Here is a 19,045-nt window from a genome sequence, read left to right as displayed (position 1 = left end):
TTGTTTGAAAAGCAAAATGTGATTTATCCAGGACATCCGCCTGGATCAACATCTTTTGTCGGTCTTGGAACAACATTACAGTCAATCTAGATTCTAGATCATTTCGAAATTAGATTTTGGGGATTTAATAAAGGCTTTAACCACATTTGTTTTAATTTTAACCTCTCTCTCTCCTTCTCTCTCTCTCTCTCTCTCTCTCTCTCTTTCTGTCTCTCTCTTTCTGTCTCTTTCTCTGCAGGGATTCATTCATTCAGAAAAAAATGTAGCAGCTCTGTATTCAACACTGTCTTTACAAATAATAATCGTTTTTACAATCGTTTGTAATAGTCTTTAATAATATAATAATCACTACACATGTTTCTTGAGCATTATTTTAGTTCTGAAAAGTCAGGTGATAAGAGCAGAGTTATCAAATAAAAGTTATTAAAGTCATCAAATAAATGAATACTTTTTTAAAAAATATCTTAAAATAGGAAACAGTTATTTTCATTTGTAATAATGTTTTACACTATTACTGTTTACTTTTTTTAAAATAAATACAGGAGAAGGATAATAGACTTCATTAAAAATATTTTATGGATTTAATATAAAATTATATATAAAAAGGTGCATTTTTTTTTTACAGTATTAACGCTCATATATTGTATTAAAGTGCATCCGGAAAGTATTCATAGCGCTTCACGTTTTCACATTTTTTTTTTAATTTTACAGCCTTATTCCTAAATAAATTGAATTCCTTTTGGAAAAAGGCTTCAACGTAAAAAATGTGGGAAAAGTGAAGCGCTATGAATTCCGGATGCACTGTAAATGATGAAGTGAGTGGATAAAATGGATGGAATATGGACAGAATCTAGCCGGGAGTCAATATCTATATGCTCACTTAACCACTAGGCTATTGGGGCCAACATTATGACTATGTTTTAATACATTTTTTTTGCAGATCATCTCTAAAGGTATTCCAATGCATGCTCGCATGATCCATAATGTGAATGGAAAACGTTCCCCAATACCCTACGGCAAGAAGGGACAGGTAACAATAATCATTTGCAGATATGCACATTCATATACTCAGTAGTGTAAACTATTACATTTTACCTTGTTTTTCACTCAGTAAAGCCAAGTCAAAGGTATTTAAATAGTATAGCACTCTTCACAATACACATTGTTTCAAATCAGCTTTAGAGCAAATCTTTAAAACCAATCTCATTCACATGACAGTGGTTAAGCTGCACAGTTATAGGGTTATTCACCTGCTATAAGGACATTTACATCAGGTATACATTGACTGACTGAGTCTGTTTGCTGAAATATAACATTGGTATATCATGACCAGTGAACCCAGCAGAGTCAATACAACCTTCCCCTTAAAACAAGTTTGTTAATCATTACAATCGTATTGCTCACATAAAAGTGGCGATTAGGACTTTGGAATGGTCTTTTCCCATCTTTTCATGAAAAATGAGCACTTAGGACTAGTTTTTCTGTCATAACACACCCATAAAATAATACAGTAAAAAGTTTCATTAAAAATATTTTAAATATACATAAATGTTAATACACATTGAAAGAGTAAAATGACATCAAAATCAACAGTTTGACAATATCTGAATCTGAATGTAGCTTGAGCAGCTTGCTTTATGTTATTAAACTTTCTGAAACAACTTATTTTAATAAACGTAAACATGTAGTTGCAATAATATTGTGTATTTAATACAATAATGCAATGCCATATAAATACAATAATGGAATAATTTGAATGTTTAGGGACATTTTAGGTCATCAGAATGCTTAATTTTATAAACATAAAAATAGGATGCGTAATTTGAATATTTTTGCATAATAGCACATTTGTGACCTTTTCTGTAAGGACACCAGACTACAGTTTTGAATATTATATATATATATATATATATATATATATATATATATATATATATATATATATATATATATATATATATATATATATATATATATATATAATTGTAATAATTTTGCAAATTAGTATGTTTACATTTGTGCACAGCTTTGTAGGCCATAAAAATACAATTTCTAAATGTAATAAGTTTTATTGGGCATATGATTTGAATGGTTTTGGATATTATTACACTTGCATTTTTGGCCCATAGGTCATCAGAATTAAAAGGTATGAACAAAAAATAGGTAAAAAAGTAAAAAGTATTTAATTAGAATAATTTGCATATGAAATCTGTGACAGAAATTGAAATTTATGAACAATATATAAATAAGTAAATAAATAAAAAAGTAAAAAAGTAAAAGGATGAATAATTTATATTATTTTGCACATTTAATATATTTACGTATTTAGGGTTTTAAGCTGTGTGTATGTTTCCCAGTGATGGGTTGCAGCTGAAAGGCCATCCGCTGCGTAAAACATATGCTGGATAAGTTGGCGGTTCATTACACTGTGGCGACCCCAGATTAATAAAGGGACTAAGCCAAGAAGAAAATGAATGAATTATATAAGCATTCTCTATAATTCAATATATAAGCGATTAATGCATGAATATTCATAGCTTTCCATGTACAGTAAGTGCATTTGAAAAAGCTGAAGTTTCTCTGACCCATTTTGTGCTTCATGAGGCTTCCTGCGATTATGATTATTATAAATCAGCAGATGGACAGAAACAGAAGACCGTCGAAATCATTAGCTTATTACTTCTGCTGTGTAATCTTCTCTTAAAACACAAACACACACAGAGTGTAAAAGACTGGCAGCAGCTATGTATGTCATGATGCTTTTAAACAGTTCGGCATCTAAGCTGTGGATTAAAGTTCCTTTCAGGTGAATGAAGTCTATGTCTGTCATCAATCCATCGTTTTAGAGCTCAAAATATCCCAGATAATCCAGAACATGCATAACAGAGATTAAACTTCTGCCTGACAGACTCTAAACACCCTGTCTGTTCAGTGTCAAGCTGTTCTTTCTTTTGCAGTACATCCTCTCCGTGGACAGAGCAAACCTCAACAAAGAGCTGCTAACAGGTAATAGTTTGCTTAAAAAGCATTCTGAAACATGCAAAATGCCCAACCCTGGCTCATTCTGATTACATACCCCTATATACATTTCTGTAGAGAGCAAAATACGTCCCAGGAGCTACGTTGTTTTCAACCCAAGCTTATTCTGAAAACGTAGTCCCGCGGACGTTTCTTAAGACAGCGGAATACATCCCGGGGGGTATGTACGGCCGCGTTTATTTTTTTCAAGCGAACGCTGCGGGGCGGTGTGACGCTGTTCCCTTTTGCGCTTGCCTTACCTCCTTGTGGAGGGCTTCCCCGCTGCAACCCGTTTGTCCACTCAGCTCACCGTGTACGTCGGCAGGCTCGAGATGCAGAGAGGAGTTAACCACGACGATCGGTTTCGAATCCGGGGAAGACCGGTTTCAGCAATCAGGTAAGACGAAAACAGAATCCCAAAAATTAAGTGAACGAGTTTTGTGACAGGGTGAGAACGCGGTGAAATCTGAAAACGCGGTAGAAAAAAAAAAATCAGGGCTTAATTTTTTTGGACGGCTTTTTGTAAACTGTTGCTCAGGTTTAGGGAAGCGAGCGGGTGAGCTGGTCGATCGGTAAAATTGGTTGGGTTCAGGGAAGGAGGAGGGCGGGTCGGCCGATTGGCAGGTCGCGCAGTCAATCATCCGGTCAGTCGGACAGCGGCCTCTGGTGGGTTCACGCGAGAACAGCGCGGGCGCGAACCGCACTCGCGAGAGGCGTCTGAGACGCAAAAAAATGCACAACAGCAGCCTCTCGCGGATTCGCTAAAACAAAATCTGCTGCCGTACGTACCCGCCGGGACGTATTCCACAGTCTCCAGAAACATCCGCGGGACTACGTTTCCACAATGAGCCTGGGTTGGTTGTTTTGCAGTTTTTTTTTCTGTGAGTCCACCAGAGGCTGCTATTTATGCATTTTCAGATCTCAGATTTCTCTCTTGAGTGCCATTCGCGCCTGCTGTTCTCACGTAAATCCACCAGAGGCCGCTGTCGACTCATTTACTGACGACCAACCGACCAATCTTCCCACCCTCCCCCTTCCCTAAACCCAACCAATAGTGTTTTAAAAAGCACGGATTAACCCGCCCACCCCCTTCCTTAAACCCAACTATAGTGTTTAAAAAAGCAATCCAAAAAAAGAAAAGCCCCCACGTTTTCCGATTTGACCACATTCTCACCCTGTTATTTACTTGTTTATTTTATTTTTTACCTTTTGTTTTTGTCTGTCCTGCTTTCTGGAACTGTTCTTCATCAGACTCGAACCCCGTCGTCGCTGTTAAGTCCGCCATTGTACGTGTCAAACTACCAGACAAACTAGTAACAGCGGGAAAGCCGTCTATACGGAGGTAAGCAGTCAGCTGGTAAGCGCGAAAAGGAACAGCATAATACCGAACTGCCTTAATCCCCTATGGCATAGATTCAACAAGACATTGGAAATATTCCTCAGAGATTTTGCTTCATATTGACATGATAGCATCACGCAGTTGCTACAGATTTGTCGGCTGCACATCCATGATACGAACTCCTGTTCCACCACATACCAAAGGTGCGAGAATATTCCCCACACCATTACAGCATCACCAACAGCCTGAACCGTTGATAAAAGGCAGAATGGATATATGCTTTCATGTCGTTGACGCCAAATTCTGGCCCCTTCCATCTTAATGTCGCAGCAGAAATCAAAAATCATCAGACCAGGCAACGTTTCTCCAATCTTCTATTGTCCAGTTTTGGTGAGCCTGTGGGAATTGTAGCCTCAGTTTCCTGTTCTTAGCTGACAGGAGTGTCACCCGGTGTGGTCTTCTGCTGCTGTTGCCCATCTGCCTCAAGGTTGGACGTATTGTGTGTTCAGAGATGCTCTTCTGCAGACCTCGGTTGTAACGAGTGGTTAATTGAGGTACTGTTGCCGTTCTATCAGCTGGAACCAGTCTGGCCATTCTCCTCTGACCTCTGGCATCAACAAGGCATTTGCACTCACAGAACTGCCGCTCACTGGATATTTTCTCTTTTTCGGACCATTCTCTGTAAACCCTAGAGATGGTTTTGCATGAAAATTCCAGTAGATTAGCAGTTTCTTAAATACTCAGACCAGCCTGTCTGGCACCAACAACAATGACACGTTCAAAGTCACCTCCCCATTCTGATTCTGAATAGACAGGGCTTTCCCCCTTTGATGACACGTACAAATAGAGAGTGTCAATCAAAGTATTTCTACAGACTGTTTTATAAAGTAGGATGATAAAAAATAGAATTAAATACATTTTTACCATTAGAGACTGCTGCATTCATGCATGTTGCGACACAACTGGGTTTAAACACATTATAAAAGTGATTTTTGCATCATAGATCTCCTTTAGTGGTTCACCCAAAAATAAAAAAAATATGTTTTATCATATTTTGTATCATTCTATACTTCTTCAAAAACTTTTCTTTGAGTTTCGTTCTTATGTTAAACACAAAAGAAGATATTTAGAAGTATGTTGGAAAGCGGGCGAGGCAGTGGCGCAGTAGGTAGTGCTGTCGCCTCACAGCAAGAAGGTCGCTGGGTCGCTGGTTCGAACCTCGGCTCAGATGTGTGTGGAGTTTGCATGTTCTCCCTGCCTTTGCGTGGGTTTCCTCTGGGTTTCCGGTTTCCCTCACAGTCCAAAGACATGTGGTACAGGTGAATTGGGTAGGCTAAATTGTCTGTAGTGTATGTGTGGATGTTTCTCAGAGCTGGGTTGCGGCTGGAAGGGCATCCATTGCGTAAAAACTTGCTGGATAAGTTGGTGGTTCATTCCACTGTGGCGACCCTGGATTGACAAAGGGACTAAGCCGACAAGAAAATGAATGAAGCGGTAGCCATTAAATTTTCATTGTCAGTTTCAGTGGCTACTGGTTTTTAAAAATATCTTCTTTTGTGTTCAACAGAAAAAAAAAAAAACTCATTAAGGTTTGGAACCAGTTGAGGGTGAGTAAAAAGAGAGTAAATATATATTTTGGGTGAACTATCCCTTTAAGTAAATATATACGTATATATGTAGGAAGTTAATAAGTAGGATGTGGTCAAACTGTGATTGTTCTTCACTTATATTTGCTGGATAAACATGCTTTATTGAAATGATTTCTTGCAGCGGCAGAAGCATATCCAAACACTAGACTGAACTTTAATCACAAGCTGCACGACTGGAGTCCAAAAACAGGAACAATGACCTTTATTGGGTAAACAGTGATGTCTTTATCATTTTATGTTTTTTTGGTTACAATTTTGTGCATGATAATACCAAGTGTTAGAACATATATTTGTTTATACCTGAAAAGGTTATCCAAAAAAAGAAAGCTTTCAATTCAAATCTGTTATTATTTACCATAGTTACCTATTGAAATCGTTATTGACTAGTTTACCTTTATAGTTGTGTAAATAAATTAGAGATGTTTGGCTTTATTCACTTCCATGAAGCTCCAAAATCATTTTACTTTTCTATGGATTAATGTATGTAGAGAAACTACATAACCATGATGCTGACATTCCACCAATCAGAGAGTTTCATTAGTATTATATATATCTTTAGCTCCGCCCTCTGCCACAAAGCTTTATGTTTTAAAATACATTTAATTTTCTTTATATTATATTTTGCAGTAGAACTACATTACCCAGGATGCTTACACAATTCCACCAATTAGAGTTGCATTAGGATTAGATATCTTTAGCTCCTTCCATTTTCAATTTTTTTTCTCCGCATTCTACAATCCCCCCCATTGATTAATTTGTGCATAAAAACTATATTACCCATGATGCTAACACTATTCCACCAATCAAAGAGTTGCATTAGCATTAGAAATATTTAGCTCCACCCAGTCAGATCTATATTCCAAAATCATTTTCTTTTGTTAACACAAAATAATTATTTTTTATTAAGTTTTCATGCAGATCTCGACAATTAATCAAATTATTAATATTAATAATAAAACAGCAACAATAAAAATGTGTCATAATTTAATTATGATTTATATATTAATACGCATAAAATTCAACAAAAACTAGTAATAATAATAATTTGCGTGTTTGCATGTCCTCCCCGTGTTGGCATGGGTTTCCTTTGGGCTCCGGTTTCCCTCACAAGTCCAAAGACATGAGGTACAGGTGCATTGGGTAGGCTAAATTGTCTGCAGTGCATGTGTGTGAGTGAGAGTGTATCTCAGTGATGGGTTGCAGCTGGAAGGGCATTCGCTGCGTAAAACAAATGTTGGATAAGTTAGCGGTTCATTCCGCTGTGGCGACCCCAGATTTATAAAGGGTCTAAGCCCAGAAGAAAATGAATGTATGAATAATAAAATAGCAGCAACAATAAAATGAATGTGTCATAATTTAACTTTTAATATTTTATGTAATAATAAGCATAAAAAGTAAACAAAATAATAATAAATAATAATAATCAAATAGTAGCAATGATAATAATAAAAAATAATAGTCATAATTTAATAATACCTAATATATTAATAATCGTAAAAATTAAACAAAAATATTAATGATAAAATAGCAGCAATACTAATAATAATTCAAGAATTCAATAATACGTTATAAAAATTATAATATTAATAATAATAATAATAATAAAACTGCAGCAATAATAATAATAATAAAAATAGTATGTCGTAATTAAATAATTCTTCATATAATTATAAGCATAAAAATTACCAGCAATTAATAATAATAATAATAATAATAGCAATAATGATAATAATAAAATAGCTGCAATTATTAAAATAAAAATATCATAATTTAATAATACTTCATATAAAAATAAGCATTTAAATTAAACAAAATTAATAATAACAGTAATAAAATAACAGCAATAATAATAATATGTCATAATTTAATAATACTTCATAAAAATAAAAATGAAACAAAATAAAAATAATAAAATAGCAGCAATATTAATATTAATGTCAATTGAATAATGCGTTATATAATAATAAGCATAAAAATACAAAAATAAATAATATTAATAGAATAGCTGCAATAATAATAATAATAATACATATAATACATATAATAATAATAATACATATAATATTAATAATATATCATAATTTAATAATACTTTATATAATAATAAGAAAAAAAAATTACATTTGAATGAGAATAAAACATTTTGAATGATAAGATCAATAGAATCTTCCTATTTAATTATGTGAACTGCACCTTTAAGAGTTTGTAAATGCAGGTTCAGTCAGTGTGTGACATTCAGTGTGAATTAGATTATATGTCAGTGGAGATCCAAACGAGATTGTGTCTCCTAACAGATCCGATGGCCAGAAGACGGAGACGCAGGCTGATCTGATCGTAGGCTGTGATGGAGCTTTTTCAGCTGTCAGGAAACAGTTCCTTCGGCAAAGTCGCTTCAATTACAGCCAGACGTACATTCCCCATGGGTATATGGAGCTCACCATGCCTCCGAAAGATGGAGATGTGAGAGTCACAGCAATGCTTTTCTGACTGTCTTCTTACACCTGTTCTGGTTTTTCTGTTCACATCTTTAATCTCTCTCTCTCTCTGTCCTCTAAGTTTGCAATGGAGCCCAATTATTTGCACATTTGGCCCAGGAACACTTTCATGATGATTGCCCTGCCCAACTTGGTGAGGTTATTTAATAATTATTTATCATATATTCATTTGTTTCTTACTCTATTATACAGTTTTTTTGCCTTTAGTGTTTTAAAAGTGTTTGTGATTATATATGTATTTGTCTTTGTTATTATTATGTTAATTGTTATTATAGTTACTCATAGTATACTTATATTATATTATATACTTAAATTATACTACTATATTTCTTTTAATTATTTAATGTTTTGTTTTATAGCTTTATCTTAAGTGTTTGTAATCATCCATTTGTTTTTGATTTAGTTTTGTAGTGTAAAAGATTACAATATAAAATAAAAATACTTTCATTATCATAATGATAACACATTATATTATATATCTATCATTATAAATTCATATTTATTTTCATTTTATGTTATATATTGTTTAATTGTTTATTTCATTTTATGTTATACATTGTATGTTTTATAGTTATGCATATATTGTTTTGTATTCTGTGATTATTTGTTTTGTGAGATATACATTTATTTTATAAACATTATTAGAATTATTTTGTTTTTATTATTTTTGAACTTTTCTTTCTTTTTCTAATTTCCCACTTACAATAAAATATTAACTAATTTGTAATTTTTGTTTCAATTTTATACTTATTATTATATGAAGTATTATTAACTTATGACATACTATTATTATTGCTGGTATTTTATTATTATTATTATATTTCACACAGCAGATGCCCTTGCAGCCGCAACCCATCACTGGGAAACATCCATACACTTTCATTTCCACGCATACATTATAGACAATTTCAGCCTACCCAATTCACCTATACCACATGTCTCTAAACTTGTGGGGAAAACTGGAGCACCTGAAGGAAACCTACGTGGAGAACATGCAAACTCCACATAGAAATGCCAACTGACCCAGTCGTGGCTCAAACCAGCGACCTTCTTGTTGTGAGACAATCGTGCTATGCACTGCGCCCTTAATGATTATATAATGATTATTATTACTATTACTATTACTATTATAATAATAATTATTATTATTCATAATATTTATTAATATTAATATTATTGTTATTATTATTATTAATATTATTGTTATTATTATTCATAATATTTATTAATAGTATATTATTATTATTATTATTATATATGATCATTATTATATTATATTATATTATATTATATTATATTATATTATATTATATTATATTATATTATATTATATTATATTATATTATATTATTATATGTATTATTATTATTATTACTGCTATTTTATTATTATTATTATTATTGTTATTATATTTATTATTATCATTAGTATTATTATTGCTGCTATTTTATTATTAGTAGTAGTAATTCATTAGTAATTATTATTATATAAATTATAATTTTTAATAATATTACACTTAATATTATTATTGTTATTCAAATCATATGTATTATTATATTTATTATTAATGTTATATTTATTATTATTATTATTATTAATGATATATTTATTATTTTTATTATTAATGTTATATTTATTATTATTATTATTATTATTATTATCATTATTAATTTTATATTTATTATTATTATTATTATTATTATCATCATCATCATCATCATCATCATCATCATCATCATCATTATTATTATTATTATTATTATTATTGCTATTGTGTGGTATTCCAGAGATTATTTTATTATTTGTAACTTTTCTGACATGTTCTAGCTGTTTTTAATATTATCCATTGTAATAATGTAAAATATTAACTTGTGTTGTAGTATTTGTTATTTATTTATTTATTTATTTTTTTAGATATAAAGTATTACGCAATTATGCCATTTATTTGAATTGTTATTATTATTATTATTATTATTGTTATTATTATTATTATTATAACAATTAATATTTTTAAAATTCTAATGAGGATGACTCGGCTGCTCAGTGGCTGTCGACTCACAACAAGAAGGTTACTGGTTCAAGTCCCGGCTGGGTTAGTTGGCGTTTCTGTGTGGACTGTGCATGTTCTCCCCGTGTTGGTGTAGGTTTCCTTTGGGTGCTCCGGATTCCCCCAGAGTCCAAACACATGTGGTTTAGGTGAATTGAACAAACTAAATTGTCCGTTGTGTATGAGTGCTTGTGTGTGTGTGTGTGTGTGTGTGTGTGTGTGTGTGTGTGTATGGGTTTTTCCCAGTACTGGGTTGCAGCTGGAAGGGCATCCGCTGTGCAAAACATAGGCTGGATAAGTTGGCGGTTCATTCCGCTGTGGCAACCCCTGATGAATAAAGGGACTAAGCCTGAACAATCACAAGTGTTTTTACATACAAAACTCTAATTAATCTAATAAAATAAAATTTATAAATTAAAGTTACAGTTTGAAGACTTTTCTCATGGTGTCTTATCCATATATTAAATATGACTTTCTTCTTTGGCTTTGTTTTTAAGGACAGGACGTTCACATGCACCCTCTTCATGCCCTTTGAAGACTTCGAGAAGATCCGCACCGGCGACGAGCTCCTCCGCTTCTTCCACAAATACTTCCCTGACTCTGTGCCTCTGATAGGAGTGTGAGTTCAGCTCTGTCAGTCTCTCATTGCTTTATGCTTTTCACAGGTCTGATTGAAGTGAGCTGTGAAATCGCAGTCACAGGTTTAATGCGAGTTCTGCAGGGGATGAGAGATTCAGCAGCCAGATTATAAACCTCTGCATTCACTTTGATTATGATTTACCTTTGCTACTTAAAATGATTTAGCATTTTAAATGATTAAGACTGTATGAATACAGGTGTATGAATAATTTTGGCCTATACTGTATATACATTCACTGGCCACTTTATTAGGTACACTTTTTTTGCCCTTTTTTTGTCTTAATCCTCCATGGCATAGACTCAACAAGGTACTGAAAAAATTCCTCAGAGATTTTGGTCCATATTGACATGATAGCCAAACACAGTTGCTGCAAATTTGTCGGCTGCACATCCATGATGCAAATCTCCCGTTCCATCACATCCCAAATGTGCTCTATTGGATTGAGATCTTAACTGTGGAGGCCATTTGAGTACAGTGAACTCATTGTCATGTTCAAGAAACCAGTGTGAGATGATTTGTGCTTTATGACATGGTGCGTTATCCTGCTGGAAGTAGCCATCAGAAGATGGTTACACTGTGGTTTATAAGGGATAGACATGGCCAGCAACAATACTCAGGCAGGCTGTGGCTTTGACACCATGCTCAATGGGTACTAATGGGCCCAAAATGTGCCAAGAAATATCCCCCACACCATTATACCACCACCAACAGCCTGAAGCATTGATACAAGGCGGGATGGATCCATGCTTTCATGTTGTTGACACCAAATTCTGACCCTACAATCCGAATGTTGCAGCAGAAATTGAGACCAGGCAACGTTTTTCCAATCTTCTATTGTCCAGAGCTGCTCTTCTTCATAACTCGGTTGTAACGAGTGGTTATTTGACTTACTGTTGTCTTTCTATCAGCTGGAACCAGTCTGGTCATTCTCGTCTGACCTCTGGCATCAACAAGGCATTTGCGCCCACAGTACTGTCACTCACTGGATATTTTCTCTCCTTATCAGACATTCTCTGTAAACTCTAGAGATGGTTGTGCGCGAAAATCCCAGTAGTTTAGCAGTTTCTAAAATACTCCGACTAGTCCTTCGCAGACCAGCCCTTCCAGAGTAAATGGCCTTATTATCTTTCTGGTTGAACCATAACCTTGAATAAATTGTTAATTTTCAGCTTTCGTTTAAAATATGTTGAATAATAATTTAAAAAGTGACCATATACTGCAATGCTCAAAATGTGTTTATCTGAATGAAAAGCAGGTTCGGATGAGACTGTCCTACATAAAATAGCATAATTACCATAATGATGCAGTGAGTCATTGTGGCTCAGAGTAAACATTGTTGTGTCTGTATATGGTGATGCTGTGCTCATGCTGTAGAGAGAATCACATTTTCAATAATAAAATTCATTCATTCATTTATTTTCTTTTCGGGTTAGTCCCTTTATAAATCTGGGGGTGCCACAGCGGAATGAATCGCCAACTTATCCAGCTTATGCCCTTCCAGCTGCAACCCATCACTAGGAAACATCCTCACACATTCATTCACACACATATACTACGGACAATTTAGCCTACTCAATTCACCTGTACCGCATGTCTTTGGACTTACCAACAAAATATATAGAACAATTACATTTTATTATTATTATTATTATTATTATTTTTGTTATTAAAATACAGGTTATGATTCTCCCATTTTGAATAGACAGCTTAAAATAACAACAATTTATGTATTTGTGTTCCTGGATCAAGTCCTGGCTGGGAAGGACTGGCAGGGTTCTCACGGGTCCAGGAATTTCTGCATTGTCATGGAATTTTAAAAGCCATTTTAAAAGACAATTCGAGTTTGAGACTTTTTTTTTTGTCCAGGTCATGAAATATTAGGGAAATATATATATATATTTTTACCATATTTTTAAATGTTGTAATGAATTATTAAGTATCACGTTAAGGGATTGTAAACAGGAACCAAAACAGGGTGTAGGATCCAAGTGCAGATTTTTAATGTGAAGTAGTGCAGCGACAGTGACAAAATCCAAAAAAATCAAAGTAACAAAATAAACAAACGAGGAACTCAAACAGATAAAACTAGAACTAAATTATAACAACTAAGACAAGATACAAGAGCAAGATCGGGAACAACATACGAACAGAGGATGAATGACAGAATAAATAGTCCAGGTAATCAACGGTGAACAGAGACAGCTGTGGTTGCAAATCAGTGTATATGAAAGACCGGGTGTGTGCGCGGAAGAATGTATGGAAATGTAGTTCTTAAGCCACTGTAGTTCACTGGGAGTTGCTGGGGAACTACAGTGGCATCTGGTGGACAAACACGGTCACGACAATTAAGTGACAAATGTGTTTGTCACAATAAGTTTGTATTTGTCACAATCTATCCACATGAAAAGACAATTTTGTAACTCAAATTAATTAATTTCAAGTTTCTTTTGAGTTTTTGAACCATGTTAAAGTACTTTAATTAAAGGGGATATCATATTTTAAACTTTAGTTGGTGTGTAATGTAGTTGTGATGATAAACAACATCTCTGAATGTAAAACGCTCAAAGTTCAATGCAAAGGTAGACATTGGCTTTTACAGAGTTAGCTTAGCAAAGCCTACAGTGAACAAATTTGGGGACTATAAAAAAAAAAACATCCAGGCTAGTGAGGTAATGTGTGTGTAAAAATTTTTTATTTGTTTGCACACAGAAATCATGGGGTTCTTCTTTAAAGAAGTTGTCACATCACCCCGTTTAGAGCATCATTATGGGCGTTTTACGTTATAACTACCGAGGTTCAAACGATAGATCTGTGACAGAGAAACTATGGGCTTTGGGAAACACTTGTTACTACATCTTTCTTTTCCCAAGAGATGTATCGAACTATGATATGGACCCGATTCACAAATCACAGCACAGTATGTTAGCTGACCAATCAGAGCCTCTTAAGAGCAGGCCTTTCAGAGGAACTAGGAAATATGACAGTTGTTTTCATGTTAACAGAGTAGCTGTATATAATCAAAGATTATATAAATTATTTATATATTATTATTATTATAATTATTATTATTATTTATAAAATTATTTATATCACACAAAAAATAATGTGATTTTTTTTGCAACTGAAGCATGAGCACACATTGCTTTGCATCTTATAAACACAACCAAGCCTTAAAAATACACTCTGGGCCACCCCTTTAATATGTTGTCATTTAGACTTGTGATGGTGTGGGTGTTTGAATGTTGATCTTTGTGTTGCAGCTCTATCGTGTTCATGTGTGTGTGTTTTTATGTGCTTTATCAGCGAGGCTCTGAAGCAGGATTTCTTCCGTCTGCCGGCTCAGGCCATGGTCTCCGTCAAGTGCTGCCCGTATCATCTGTTTGAGAAGTGTGTGCTGATGGGAGACGCGGCCCACGCTGTCGTGCCTTTCTATGGGCAAGGCATGAATGCAGTAAGTGGAGGTGGAAAGATGTTATTTCTGATCAAACTGGGTTTTTTTTTAGCCGTTATTGCTCTCAATAATGTAAACATAATCTGAACAGTGCAGTTTACAGCTGAAATGCATTCAGCAGTATAAAGAATAGCTCTGTATTATCTGGGCCTTTTGTTTAGTCAAGATGACAATTAAAGTTAATTGGTTGTTTGAGAAGGTTTTTATTTTTTATGTAAATAAAAATAGTATGTTTAATTGAAATGATTTATTTAATTTATTATTTAAGTTTTCGCTATAATAAAATATAATATAATAAATGTTGTTACTTTAGCAACTGACTAAATTGTATAATATTAATTGTTAATTTATTTGTTGTTTTATGAAAATGTTTATTTTAAAATAATATGTTTCATTGTAATAATTTAATTTATTTTTAAAGTTTTTGTTATAATAAAATATAATATAATAAATGCTGTTACTTTAGCAACTAACTAAATTGTATAATATTAATTGTTAATTTGTTGTTGTTTGAGAAAATTTTTATTTTAAAATAATATGTTTCATTGTAATAATTTAATTTATTTTTTAAAGTTTTTGTTATAATAAAATATAATATAATATAATTAGCGGTTTATTCCGCTTTGGCGACCCCAGATTAATAAAGGGACTACGCCGAAAAGAAAATGAATGAAAATATAATATAATATATATAACATTTATTTATTTATTTATTTATTTGTTTATTTATTTATTTATTTATTTATTTTTATTTTTTTATTATAATTTTTGCAGACAGAAAAACAAAGAACAGACAGACAAACCCATCATGAGAAAATAATCTATACAAAATGTAAAATAAAACAAGAAACAAGAGAAAGTGGCGACATACAAAACATATTTGACCTACAAAAAGACACAGCAATGGATGTCAAGAAAAAGAAAAAAAACTTACAAATCTTCAGAAATTAAACAACACTCTTAGTCTTTATGCTGTTGCAGAAAAATAAAGACTGGATCCCACATTTTTTTTCAAATTTCGCAGAGTTCCCAGAGGTGGTATATCTTATTCTTTTCAAATGTAAAGTGGAGGTGAGTCCGAGAAGCCAATCAGAAAAAATTGGCCTAACATTTTTTTCCAAGAACAAAGGATAACTTTTTTAGTATGGCATGATCATAGGTAACATTTATTTTTTATGTTTTTAGTTTTAGATAATTACGGTAAATTGAAAGATACACTGACATTTCTTTTTACATAGAAGACAAGATATTATAACTAAATAAATGTGAACTGACTTGTTCAAGTTTTACAGAAAACTAATTTATTTTTACTTTTATTCACAGGGCTTTGAGGATTGTTTAGTTTTTGATGAGATAATGGACCAGTTCAATGAAAACCTTGGTAAGAAAGAACAATCTTCTAGTAATCTTAACATGAATTTTGAAATGAAACAAATCCATAGAAAATTTGTTCATTACCTAAAGCTAAATTAATATATTAATTGTTTTACTTATGTATACATGATGTTTTAAATAGTTCAGATCATTACAGATAAGTAAACACTTAGACAGAACTGAAACCAATAAATTGGTCTCAAATTACAGATGTAATTTTAAGATGTAAAACACACACAGACATCGATGAAACAGTAATTATGAAGTGTTCAGATCAATTATAAAACACATACACATAGATAATTATTGTGAAAAGCGCTATAAAAATAAAAAACTTGAATAAATGGTTAGAGAAATGCATGAACTATGTTGATCTGCTCTGTGTGCAGCGGCTGTGCTTCAGGAATACACCAGAGTCCGTGTTCCTGATGATCACGCCATCGCTGACCTGGCCATGTACAACTATATCGAGGTCAGCCAAAGCACTGCATCTAAACACTTAACACACTCTAAAAAATAAATATTGGCATCAGTGGCTCCATGAAGAGGAATTGTTAAATGCACCCAGGCTCATTGGAAATATGTGCCCAGGGCTATATTTTTGAGAACCAAGGAATATGTACCCTGGAACATGTTTTCTAGCAGCTTTTGTTGTCACAAATCCACTAGAGGGCGCCGTGTTCATTTTTGACAAACTCAAATACATTACTTGGGCACGTTTGCTCATTTCTCATAAATCCACCAGAGACCGATGTGTACGTTTCTGGTGTCCTTCAGTCACGTATCTGTGAGAGAGTTTGTTAGGCTTGTCATGCATTTATCAACTTGATATCAACTGATCCACCTGCCCCCTTCCCTAAACCCAACCGATAGTGTTTTCAAAAGAAATCAAGAAGAGAAAAGCCATCGCGGCCACATGCTTCTACCACACTATCACACTACTCTGTGTTTTGTGTGTTGTTTTAGCTGGTTTACACACCAGTCACGCCAGAAAAGCCGTCCATTTAGCTGTACTGCCCCATAGCATTTGTTTTACACACATAATGCAGCCATTGCTTCTCAGAAATGTATCTATAGGCACATTTTCCCAATGAGCCTGTTTTGCTTAAATAGGTTACATTTAGTAAAGTCATATTAAGTCATATTTGACCCTTTTGACATCCATCAAAATTTGCTTTCCTGTTCCAGTTTCCAGGTTCTTTATAGTGGATAAATATTGTTTAGATAATGGAATTGTTCTTCACACTAAGAAATGAATGTTTTTAGCAACTAATCATTGAGAGGTACTTTGTGGAACAAAGACAATGACATAACTGCAAAAAATAATGTAAAGTATTACTGTGATTGCAATGCTGATTTCCATTTTCAAATTTGTTTAAAGATTTGGTTCTCAAGAATTTTTAGAAATTTCAAAACAGTTTCAATGTGTTTTTCAGTAAAAAACAAAGCATTGGATGCATTTAAAATCCAAATTGACCAAAAGGAAATCAAGGAAATGAGTGAATTTTAATATCTAGGTGTCACTATAGACTCAAAGTTATATATATATATATATATATATATATATATATATATATATATATATATATATATATATATATATATATATAAAATATATATATATAGTTATATATAGTTATATAATTTAGTTATATCCTAGATTTAAATATATATATATATATATATATATATATATATATATATATATATATATATATATATATATATATATATATATATATATATATATACATATTTAAATCTAGGATATAACTAAATTCAGTTTAAAGCAGTTGTTTTCTATGTGAACATATATTTTAATTGTCATTTATTTCTGTGATTCAAAGCTGAAGTCAGCATAATTTCTCCAGTCTTTATTGTCATGTGATCCTTCAGAATTTATTCAAATAACGTAGTATATTTATTTTTGATGAATGAGATATGAGTGATAAAGAGAGTTCCTGATGCATAGATGTAAGATGTAATACTATTCCTGTAGCTCAGACTAGACTAGCAGCATCAAGGTCATGAGTTTGTAGTTAAACAAGCTTGTTTATGAGAGCTGTCCTTGTTTTTCCTCTTCATTAAGCAGCATGCTCACCTATATTATGGTATAAAAAAGCTGCCAAATTTGAACACTATTCGCTGATCGGATGTGACATTCAGGCCACAGCGACTCAGGTCAACCTCATTACTGACGGCTGGATGAAAACACATGTGCTACATCGCTTGACCATTAAATCCTGTCGTTATCTTCATCCTCATGTGTGATTTCTGTCCTAGATGAGAGCACACGTCAATTCCAAGTACTTCATCTTTCGAAAATACCTGGACAATCTTCTGCACTTCTTCATGCCAAAGACTATCGTTCCACTTTACACAATGGTAAGAGCCTTTTTCTGGTGTGTGTTGTTAGTCTCTACCAGATGTAGACATGAAATAAAATGTTACATGTAAATGTAGATGGTTGATTAACTCTTGTGTTTGGTTTTTGTGCTTCTTAGGTCACATTCACCAGAACACGCTACAATGATGCTGTGAACCGTTGGCATTGGCAAAATAAGGTAAAGACCAAATGTTTTAAAGTGTTTGACAGCACAGTTTGGCTGATAAATTTAATTCACATTCATTTGTATAGCACTTTTACAAGGTAGATTGTGTCAAAGCAGCTTCACAGAAATGAAGTAAATTGAATCAGTGTCAGTCCAGTAAATGTGCCAGGTGAAATCAGGACTCATGCTGGGCTTAATACAGAAAGCTTTATAAAGCTCTTCTGCTCTGAGCGTTCTGCAAAACATTATTTCAAGTGAAGATCCATTAATGTATTGGTGATAATAGCAGATTACAATCTGATGGGGAAAAATAAGTTTCTTTGTGTGGAGTTTTTTTTTAGAAACTCCCAAAATATCCTGCTGAAGCAAAGAACATGTCTCTCCAGCACCGAAATAAACAAGCTTTTTTCTTTTTCTTTTGTTTTTGCAATGCAATGGAGTCAACCATTATTTTTTAGAGGCATTAAAATACTTGCAGCA

At 33.2% G+C, this 19,045-nt stretch overlaps 1 protein-coding gene across 3 annotated transcripts in view; it reads left to right on the top strand.

The window, feature by feature from the left end:
- Positions 1–19,045, top strand: part of kmo (kynurenine 3-monooxygenase) — a 177,739-nt gene that overhangs the window by 154,539 nt on the left and 4,155 nt on the right. Inside the window, exons 2-12 of one of the 3 annotated variants that reach the window (XM_087277642.1) lie at positions 239–1,030; positions 2,958–3,006; positions 6,128–6,215; positions 8,301–8,466; positions 8,563–8,634; positions 11,046–11,167; positions 14,492–14,639; positions 15,963–16,020; positions 16,403–16,485; positions 18,297–18,398; positions 18,518–18,577. In XM_087277642.1, coding sequence (XP_087133768.1) covers positions 962–1,030; positions 2,958–3,006; positions 6,128–6,215; positions 8,301–8,466; positions 8,563–8,634; positions 11,046–11,167; positions 14,492–14,639; positions 15,963–16,020; positions 16,403–16,485; positions 18,297–18,398; positions 18,518–18,577 — 1,017 coding nt within the window. In that variant the 5' untranslated portion in view covers positions 239–961. 3 annotated transcript variants of the gene reach the window in all.

Source organism: Danio rerio, chromosome 13, assembly GCF_052040795.2.
Source record: "Danio rerio strain M-AB ecotype USA chromosome 13, GRCz13ab, whole genome shotgun sequence".
Classification (NCBI taxonomy): Eukaryota; Metazoa; Chordata; class Actinopteri; order Cypriniformes; family Danionidae; genus Danio; species Danio rerio.
This window is presented reverse-complemented; position numbering and strand designations above follow the sequence as displayed.